The following is an 11,201-nucleotide window of genomic DNA, read 5'->3' on the forward strand; positions in this document are numbered from 1 at the left end:
GGCGCCGAACAGTGGCCATGTATGTCGAAAATAGGGGCCCCTGAGTGTATTTTTATAGTGACACTTCTGTTAGAAGCATGGCAGTAGACTTTATTTTCGAAATAAAAACTAGCTTTAAGCTTATAGTTTAATGTTATTTAGGTGCTTAAATGTCCCGCCTATCAACAAAAAAAAAAAAAAAAAGTGGTTGGAAAAAGGAGGCAGTTAGTGAGCGTGAAATTCAAAGGCCACTGTACTGGCATAGAAAAGAGCATCCCGAAAACAATTTTTATGTATGTCTTGTCGAGTACCCCGTTTCTTTTTCCTTTTTTTTTGCTCTTATCTACGGAGAGTATCATCCTCTGAAAGTAGAAGATATAACATGCGATAAAAGCCTTACTCCGGCCGAATTCATCTCCGGGATTATCTTTTTTTTTTTTTTTTGTCACGTGCTTAAGCCGGAGATGATATGTCCGCTATAAAACCAATGCTTGCGACGGGTTTTCTGTTTTGCTAAGGGCTATTTTGCATCGGCAGAGAACCTCCTCCGCAGGCTGTTGCTACTCATCCCGGCGAACCTGTTTCAGTGCCGGACCGGGAAAGGAATGTCGTTTCTGAAAGGGTGCTTGGACCTACAGTTCTCTGTTTGTTCTTTAGTAGGACTCGAGACGTTTCCACAGTTTCCGCTGCAGCACTTTGCAGGGCGACGAGAACAATGCCCGAACAGCATAAGGTAGTGTGTTCTAATGCCGAAACTCCTGTCGAGACCATCGCCGTACCTGTGAAAATGAAGGCTGGAGGAGCCACTTGCCAAGAAGGTAAGTTGGCGAACGACACTAAGACGTGCGTGAAGGATGCCGACAAGCCACCCCTCGCTGCCAAGGGCGTCGCAAGAGAAGACGAAACCGGCTCTCCCAAGAAGGTAACGAGGGCAGTCGCTAGGCCTCGACAGCAACACCACCATCACATGCGGAAGCCAGGCGGCAACAGTCAGTCATCTAGGCTAATGGTCGCTAGGCCTTTGAACAGCGGCTCGACCAGAAACCGTCCCAGGGACTACGGGTTCTCGACGTTCTTCGAACACTGCAAACGTGTGCTCGCGGCAGCCTCGTATCGAGGTTCAGCGAAGAATCCTCTAGACGCCCTGGGAGTCGTGTTCCTGCCTTTCTTGGCTGCCAGCTTCCCACTGGAGCGATACTTCTTGAGACGCCAGACATCGTCGCGCGGCGGAACAAACTCTAGAACAAGTGCTCGCAGGACGAGAGCAATCGACGACCAAGCGGATGCCTCGGACGCCGTTCTACTGAGCGTCGACAAAGAAACCCGTAAGGCTCGCTGCACTACTGTCAAGATAGGTGCTGGCAATCGAGCAGCGGCCGGTGCCCATGAGCCTCGCGCCCCGGTCGCTGAGGTCTGCGACGCCGACCCCAACAAAAGCCCCCAGCCCAGACAGGGAGGCAAACTGGCAGAACAGGCCATGCCAGTACCGCAGATGCCCCATGCTTCTCACATGGTGCACAACTTAGCGGGACTCCTGGGGCCTACACTTGTCCCTACCGGAAGGACCTGCCTACCAGAGCAGCAGCGCTGCCCGCGGTTCGGCCGCGGTTTCCTGGCGATTCGGCACAGTGCGTCCGTGTATCAGACCGAAGAGTGGAAACCGCGTGGCAGCACCTTGTACCTTCCTCTGACTAACGACGTTATGATCAACGCGCTGCTCGTCGATCAGCTTAGCTTGGAGAGCGGCCAGTTCTTCTTGGCCAACAACAAAGGGCTCTACATCGGTGCCAAAAGCGGCCACGCCATCCACTTCTGGAGGTACGACCGCGCCGCCAAGAAGCTCTACATCTCCCAGTCTGTGGTATTTCTTAGCGAACAGGACTACATGGGTGTATTGCAACAGCTGGAATGCATATAAGACCTGAAATTAGCTTCGCCTACGCTTTACGCGATAGCCGTTAACTTTTACCAGGGATGTTTGCAGATCAAATGTGTGCTTTGCAGGTAAGATGTCTAGAATGAAACTACACATTGAAGGCGCTATTTGGCAGTATAGATCGAAAATGTATCTGGAAAAGGAAAATGGGCGAAGACATTTCAAATGACTTTATTTTCTTGTAATTTATTGATCATAAATTGAAGTGCGCAAAACATTGAATTTTTCATTGAAAAAATAAAAGTGCCTGTATTTGTTTTCCAGCATGTTTGAAGCATCAAATTTTCATCCTTCATTGAACTATTATATAAACTCCAAGGAAAGAAGTGGGTGCGCCCTATAGTGAATTACTCCGAGTGAAATTCCAATATCTCTGGTTGTTTGGTGTTCACAAGGACAATTCTTCAACAGTACTGCGCGACCGTCGACTGCCCGGCGCAGCAGTGTAGGGCCGAAGCAAAGCGGAAATCTGTAGAAGGAACGAGCGTGGGGCGGTATGGGCGGAATCGCGCTTTTCGAGCAGGTGTCGTCTGCCTGGCCGATTTGTTGTCTTCGATATATATATTTGCTCTGAAAGTAAGGGTTTTGTTTATTGTTTAATACAAATGCGTGTTCTTTACATATTATCCGCACTATATGCAGTGAATAAAAACAACTAGTGTCAGCTTCTTGGGGGCTCAAATGCATACCAGCCGATTGTGGCAGGGGCCGCCTCGTCAAGTCAGAACAGCCTGACCTTTCTGGCTAGTTTGGTTGGCGGAGCAACTGCCCCGGAAAGGCGGTGGTCCCGGATTCGATCCCCGGACCAGGACAAATTTTTCAACTGCGAAGTTTATAAGAAAGCTGCATAAATTTCCTTTGTAGCCGTAGGCTACACTAGGGTGGATGTCAATAAGTAATTGCTTCCTTACAAACTCCTAGCAGACGATGCTCACTGCAGCAGCGGGAATAGGGAGACATGCCCTTGCAATCGCTTGCCTTATCATCCCCTTTGTTTTCCGGCGCAGCAGCGTCGGGCAGTCGACATTCGTGCGATACTGGGTACACTCGACCTTTAGGGCACTCCAGGACTACTTGCTGACAGGTGTCCAGCGTTTGAATTTCCTTGGGCAGCCCTGAAGCTTTGCCCACCAGTACAGCTCCTTGGCCGACGGCCATTTTAGGTTCGACTCCAAGAGCATTCAGAGTACTTTTCGTGTTCCTACATACGATGTCCCGCGCTAAACAATGTGGCCACTTTTCTTATCCTACACCAGCTGCACTAGTGTAACAGAACTCCAATACCTTCAATGGTGTTTTGATATACTAGTGTAGCTGGTGTAGGTAGAAAAAAAAATGGCCCTAATGACACAATCTCTCTAAGCATCTGTGGCTCTTGCGTCTTCGGTGTCTTGTATTGAATTTCACTACACACGGACGCGTCCACAGCCACAAGAATGGATTGATTGTTAGTGCTGTCCAGTTCTCCACTTCTCTCGCGATCGTTCCAGCGCGCAGGTGTGAAAGTGCCGTAAGCCAGCTAGTCTGTGTTAGAGAAGCTAACGCTGGGCGTAAAGCTTTTGCAAACGCTTTCGTCTGCTTTCGAGCGCAGCGAGCTGGGCCCTTGGAAGAACTTCGTGAGCAGGAACAGCAAGAAAACTATGCCAAAATAACTTATTTTAAACACCTCATATTCGGGCATGCCGCGCTCCGTTCGCGAAAAGCACAGATGTATTCATGCCTTTGTTATCTATACTTAGCATTACACGCATGCCAAAAAATAAACGTGTGTGCGGCGTCACTTCGAAGGAACTGAGCACTGTTGGCTGGTGGTTGGCATCGTCTGCTAAGAGCAAATGTTGGAGGGAGCTTGCAAGGTCTTATGACCATCACGCAGCTTCCTGTCAAAGCGAAAACCGAGACCTGTCAGCAAGTAGACTGGAAAATCTAATCTACAAACTGTTATAGAATCGGCAGGGTGTACACCGAAACACCAGGCAGATGCGATTCATACCTTCGTCAAAGTGCGGCATATATCAGTAACCACAGCCTCTGCAAGCTAGCGCTCGAAAAAAGACGCCACGGGCGTAAATCACAGAGCTTTGCGTTACATATTTGTTACCAGGCAGTTTTTTAGTGCTTAGTTCTATGTTTTCGCGGAACTTCTGTTAATTACTATCCAAGTGCACGTGGAATATTTTCTGCCTTTTTCACCTTGCCGTTTTTGTTGAAAACCCTTTCTTTGCAGAGAAGTTTTTGTTATGTACTTTTAATTTCTTGCTTTTATAGTGTAATTATGTTGAATAGAGTGAATGTATTATATTGCGGTTTTTTCCCTCCATTTGAACCATTGTGCTGCGTATGTGAAGACGCTGCTGCCAAAATCGGCTCCCTGGCCTAGTCAAGCCGTGTGCGCAGCGTTATGGCTGGGAAGCCATCAACATTGTACTTATGTTGAGAATAAACTTCATTTGATTTGGTAACCAATGCAACTCCCGGTGGTATAATATATTTTGCGTTTATCATTGCAGGTACTATCAGTTAATTTCAGGTAAGTTTCCTGCTCTTGGTAAGGGCTTAGGAAGCAATTATTTAATTCCTGCGTGAAAACTTTTTTTTTTTTTTTTTTTTTTTGCCAAGAAACAAGGATATCGTTGCATCTATCTAAAAATTGCGCACATAAAACAATGAAGAGGGCACTAGCAACTGATGCGTGGTCAAAGAAACACCTCTAACTCAGTGAGCATGCGCCCGAAATTCACCAGTGTTAACAACATAAAAACCAAATCAAACCATGGCGTAGCTGTACTAAAAACGCACGGAAGGAACCAAGACAAAAACTAAACCCAACTGGTGATCTAAGCAACCAATCTGCACCTATGGTAAAGGCGAAAAATGCATGAAAGCGTTACGAATTCAACTATCAGATACCGAGGAACCTGCGTTCTTTTTGCAAAAAAAAAAAATAAATAAATAAAAAGCGATGAATAACTGGCACACAAGTCATTACCTGCGGCAATTATGTTCAAGGTCCCCTCCAATATATCTCTATCTACTCCTTGCCTTCCGTGCCTGATAATACCAGCGCCGCCACTTCGCTTGCCCAGAAAATTTGTACGCGGTCGGTCTGGACATCATGACAAACCCAGCGCGCTATATTCCGGCCGTGATTCGGGCTGCCATCATCTCAGTGCCAACGTTTTTTATTCTAGACTACTGCGAGGAGGTCGAGTCAACCGATGCGGCTGGCTTTCATGCCCATGCATGAAATCCAGCCGTATGAAGGCACGTACTATTATTGACTACAGTGCGTAGATCTTGAGCTATGAGTAGCCTGCATCACTGATCACGGTAGTGGAACAACAGCTTGAGGGGCGAGTTGGTGTGTCATAGTACCTAGAAATGTGGCGCAACGAACACAATCACGTGAATAGAAAACACAACATAGACGCACGCTACCAACTGTAATATGAAACTGGACACGCACTTCCTCTTCACCACTTGCCGGGCAAGATGAATTCTTTCTTTTTACGTAGGGACTGGGTCCTGCAGAAGTGAGTGCTTTTTTTATGTCATCAAGGCGTCTGTCGGTCATGTTAAGAGAGTTTACTGACTTTTCGAATCAAAATTATGGAGGCAAATTCGGATCTTTAAAGACTGGATTCATGCTAGAAATAAGGCATTGCACGCTGCGTGGGTTGGGGAAAAAAGTTAAAGGAGATATGGCGTCTAGTGGCCCAGACAACATAGTTTTGTGGCTACGTAGGGATTAATTATAGGTGCTTTGGATGGCCTTGTCTTACTGAGGATGTTTCGGAAGGTTGACCTACATGATGAGGAGTGAACGTGAACATTATATGTGGTAGCCGCAGATGTGTCGTGGTTTTTCTAGTGTATGTCATTGTGGTGGAATTTGTGACGGTCATAATTGGACGATGTTACAGTTATGCTGAGATGATTGTGCTACTAACTGTTTGGCAAAGAAGAGGTGTGTGAAGATGTACTTGTTATAGAAGATGATGCTGCAGCTGAGTGGTTAAGAGGAAGTGCGTGTTCAGTTTCATAATACAGTTGGTAGTCCGCGCCTGTGCTGTATTTTCTATTCACGTGATTGTGTTCGTTGCACCACATTTCTGGGTACTATACGGTACTGGAGCCACGTGATAAATTATATTAACAGCGTGTGCTCATCGATAAAACCCAAGACGATAAAGGAAGAAAACACGTATATTACTGCAAAGAGCTTTGCTATGTTCGTCTTTTACGCATTTATTCGTTTCTGTTGGCGCATGGCTGTCTGAAACATGACCAGATCCATGCGGTACGATTAAATCTGATGAGACACCTTTAAAATGTCCTCGGCAGTTCTTGGAGTTCTGGTTGCCTTATCTAAGCATTTCTTGGTCAATATTAAAAAGAGAGAGCTACGGTCATTACTATCTTTGAATACTGTCAAATGCACATGTCGCTGTCGCCACCGCTCAGATTTTTTTTTTATTTATTTTTTTTTTTTAAAGCGAGAGTCTTATATGGCCAGTTAGCAACGGAGCAACGGAACCCGGCGGAGGGAACTGTTCCCATAGAAACTTCCGGCCTACGTATCTGTACAACATCAAGGTGAAACAACGCCTGGCATATCTCCGGACGTTTGCATTCATGGCCGATGGTGTTTGGTGTTGTACAGCAATGAAGAACCGGTGAGGGTACCGAATATCAGTCCGATTCATACGTCCCTGGTAATCTTGAAAAACACCATGAATAAGTAGCATGCGACGGGAACAAAAAAAATGCTTGGCAGCGGACACTTTGTGGCCCGTTACTCATAGTTCTTGCAATGCGAATGAGGCAGATATAAAATGAAGCCCTTGCGTAAGCCATGCTAGTCCGCGAATAAAGCGACTTACCTGCCCTGCCTCTGTTGAAGAAGAAGAGTAGTAGGGAGCCAAAACTCGGAACAACAAACGCCGTGAACTTTAGCCATAGCCACTGAAACCTGCAGAATACACGTATATTAACATTAGGTGCGATGTCAGTTAAATATACCTACACTAAGTTAAATAACATCAGTTCATATCTTTTTAGTCCGACACAGTGACCCAGCGCTGAAGGCGGTATGCCCAATATCGCAAGTTGGATCCTTGGCTGTGGCGGTTTATTTGCGCGAGCCCACAATTCTTGTTCTACTCAGACTACTTCAAAAGCCCAAGGTGGCTAAAATTTTGTCATTGTTCCTGTATGTGCAGTAGTTTAGAAGGTATGAATTTAGAAATCATGGAAGTTTTAACTGAAAGCTGCCTTCGGCATTAGCAGCGCATTCCTGTGGCAAAGCCCACTTTTTGACAGAACATCGAAGTTGTTTTACAATCGAACAGAGCGTAAGACGAGGACAAGAACCGACAAGACAAACGCTGAACTCTCAGCTGAGCTTATCTCGAGCGAGAATTTAAACTGTACAGCTGCAGCAAGCGAAAACACAAGCACAAAACGGGGGAACAAAGAAAGCCTATAAATGCCATGTGTTGCGAAATTTGCTTACTACATCCCCGAACGAATAACAGTCCTCGCTAGATTAATGTTTTGTCTTTATTCAACTGTGTACACTTAAAAAGCGAGTAATTTTACTTAAATTCTTCCTTATGAATGACATGTGCAATAAATTTTTAGGATCCTGGTAGGTCTTTTAGGTATGATCTGGATCAAATTCCATTAGAATATGCTGTGGAAGTGAGGAATCGATTTCAAGAATTAGATCTAGAAGACAGAGAGCCCGAAGAGATGTGGACTGATGTTCGTGATATAATACAAGAAGTTGCTACTAAGGTAGTTCCAAAGCAAAAGAAATGCAAGAAAGCAAACTGGTTATCTGAAGAGGCTTTGCAAATAGCTGAGGAAAAGAGGATGGCAAAAGTTATGGGGGAAAGAGAAAGATACAAGGCTCTCAATGCGGATTTTCAGAAAATAGCAAGGAGAGATAAGAATGCCTTCCTGAACATACAGTGCCAAGCAGTTGAAGACAACAGCCAATTAAGGAACACAAGAGCTCTGTATAAGACAATCAAAGATATCAAAGGAAGCTTCTGTGCTAAGCTGGGCGTGATAAAGGACAAACGAGGCAAGGACCTCATTGAAGCCTCATAGATAAAGAAGAGGTGGCAGGAATACACAGAAGAACTGTACAAGAAGGACCCGAATGTGCAAACCCAACATAAGACGGTGTGATTACTGATCTCGAGCCGGGCATCCTGAAGAGTGAAGTTGAATGGGCCTTAGCCAGCCTTGCTAAGAACAAAGCTAGCGGAATTGATGGCATTCCAGCTGAGTTGCGTCAAAACCTCAACCATGACGCTGTTAACATTCTGCATACATTATGTCAGAAGATATGGACAACCCTGCAGTGGCCACAGGATTGGAGGAGGTCAGTTTACATCCCCATTCCAAAGAAAGGCAGTGCCAAAGATTGTTCCAACTACCGCACGATCGCGCTTATTTCGCATGCTAGCAAGGTGATGTTGAAAATCCTCCAAGGTAGGCTGCAGCAGTATGTGGATCGGGAGCTTCCGGACGTACCAGCAGGGTTTCGCAAGGGCAGAGGAACTAGAGACCAAATTGCCAATCTTCGCTGGATCATGGAAAAAGCAAGAGAGTTCCAGAAACCCATCTACTTCTGTTTTATTGATTATGCTAAAGCGTTTGACTGCGTAGATCACAGCAGATTGTGGCAAGCTCTCCAAGAGATGGGAGTTCCAATTCACCTCATCTGTCTCCTCCGGAACCTGTATGAAGGACAAGAGGCCACAGTCAGAACTGGGCATGGTCTTACTGATTGGTTTCCGATTGAGAAAGGAGTGAGGCAAGGCTGCATTCTGTCGCCCTGCCTATTTAACCTATATGCAGAGTGCATCATGAGGAAGGCCGGTCTGGACGAGTCTTCAGCTGGAGATGAAGATTGCTGGAAAACGTATCAACAACATTAGATATGCGGATGATACCACTTTAATGGCATGCGCGTACAAGAAGAGAGTGAGAAGTTTGGGCTTAAACTGAACATTAAAAAGACAAAGATCATGGCGTCTTGCCCTATCAAGTCCTTGAGCATCAATGGACAAGAAGTGGAAGCTGTGACAGATTTTCTCTTCTTGGGCTCCAAGATTACCTCGGAAAGAGACTGCAGCCATGAAATTAGGAGACGCCCGCTTCTGGGAAAGAGAGCAATGGTTAGCCTTGACCACCTAGTAAAGAGCAGAGACTTTAGTCTGCCAACCAAGATTCGTATAACTCGTGCTATGGTATTTCCAGTTGTGATGTATGGATGCGAGAGTTGGACTGTGAAAAAGGCTGACCGCCGAAGAATTGACGCGTTTGAATTGTGGTGTTGGCGAAGACTCTTGAGAGTTCCTTGGACTGCCAGAAGATCAAATCATTTGATATTGTCGACCATAAACCCTGACTGCTCATTGGAGGGTCAAATTCTAAAGTTAAAGCTCAGCTACTTTGGTCATCTGATGAGAAGAGAGGAGTCGCTGGAGAAAGATTTGATGTTGGGAAAGGTTGAGGGTCGGCGGAGAAGTGGTAGGCAGCGAATGCGATGGTTAGATGGCATCCTCGAGGCACTGCAGATGAAGTTATGTGATGTTAGGAAGATAGTGAGAGACCGGAAAGCGTGGCGTGACTTGGTCCATAGGAGAGTTTCAAATTGGGCTAGTTGGTGGTTGTTATTCCTGTGCATTGTTGCGCTTACGTAGGAACTGGGACACAATCGGAGACGACACAGAACAGATGTGCGCAAACTATCAACTGCAGGTTTATTTCTGAGTGCATGTATGTATAGGCATTGTCAAAACAAAAAACAAAATTAAAACATAAAACAAAATTCCGCGATCACATCGTCAAGGCAACATATCTTTTAACGTTCTGTCCACGCAGCCAGCAGCCAAGTCAGAAGGATAAGGCATGTTCTTTAATGCTGGACAGAACGTTAAAAGATATGTTGCCTTGACGATGTGATCGCGGAATTTTGTTTTATGTTTTAATTTTGTTTTTTGTTTTGACAATGCCTATACATACATGCACTCAGAAATAAACCTGCAGTTGATAGTTTGCGCACATCTGTTCTGTGTCGTCTCCGATTGTGTCCCAGTTCCTACGTAAGCGCAACAATGCACAGGAATTGGTCCATAGGGTCACGAAGAGTCGGACACGACTGAACGACTGAATTGAACTGATTCAAAAACATACAACTGGCTTCGTTTACGCATCCACAGGGTAAGGAAAGGATCCTTATAAAAGGAACGAAAACTAAAAATAATTATGGTTAAGGCTTTGATAAATATGGTCCAGATGCGGTCAGCAGGAAGAAACGTTGACCGTGTGCAATGTTTGCAAGACGCACAGAATGATATATTTGGCGGCGTTGTTAAATGTCCGGGCCAGAGGTAGAAGATTGGTTTGGTTTTAGGGGTTTAACGTTCCAAATCGACTCAGGCCGTGAGAGACACCGTAGTGGAGGACTCCGCTTATTTAGACCACCTGAGGTTATTTAGCGTGCACTGACGTCGTACAGCACGCCTTGCTTTTCGCTTCCATTGAAAAGCGGCCGGGATTCCGCATCCTTGGGCACAGAAGTCGAGCGCCCTGCACCACCACGGCGGATAGAGGTACTAAGATCTTCATATGTTTGGCTATACGTTTTGGCTCCACATTATAGATAGATCTTGGTTATAAATTCTCTGAAGCGTCATCGTCAAGATAAGCCTTAAAAACTCGAAACCTAATGGAGTGAATCCCAACGAAACCCCACCGGTTGGCGTAAAGGTGAATGTACCATTCTGAAATCTGAAGCGGCAAACCTGACGTCGCAAATTTTGGCATAGAGAAATGAAATAACATAATTATGAACTAGATTTAATAGCGCAGCGCCTCGCAATATATATATATATATATATATATATATATATATATATATATATATATATATATATATATATATATATATATATATATATATATATATATATACAGGATAGAGAAAAACTTCAACCGCCTCTTGCGTTCTCCCATGAAATTGCCAGAAATAGCAAATATATTCCACTTTAAGCAATCATCAACCCTGCCAATAAGCAGAAAACGACTTTATAAGCATTGTGAAGGCTTGGATATTTGCATAAGTTAAAATTCAAATAAATTAAGGAAATACTAACTCGAACTAGGGGAAGCCATAAGCACTTCTATAAAATGAAAACGTGCATTCAGATTTATACTTATATATTAGTTTACATTATGCAATAAATTTTAGTACCTGATGTTCATA

The 11,201-nt window shown here is 44.9% G+C and overlaps 1 protein-coding gene across 1 annotated transcript; it reads left to right on the forward strand.

The window, feature by feature from the left end:
* Nucleotides 1-450: 450 nt before the first annotated feature.
* LOC146207238 (uncharacterized) lies at nt 451-2,575 on the forward strand. Its single transcript, XM_084577377.1, has one exon. The coding sequence runs from the start codon at nt 695-697 to the stop codon at nt 1,895-1,897; it is 1,203 nt and encodes a 400-aa protein (XP_084433503.1). The 5' UTR covers nt 451-694; the 3' UTR covers nt 1,898-2,575.
* The last annotated feature ends 8,626 nt before the right edge of the window (nt 2,576-11,201 follow it).

This window comes from Amblyomma maculatum, chromosome 1 (assembly GCF_055883805.1).
Source record: "Amblyomma maculatum isolate TAMU_Amacu chromosome 1, ASM5588380v1, whole genome shotgun sequence".
NCBI classification, from domain to species: domain Eukaryota; kingdom Metazoa; phylum Arthropoda; class Arachnida; order Ixodida; family Ixodidae; genus Amblyomma; species Amblyomma maculatum.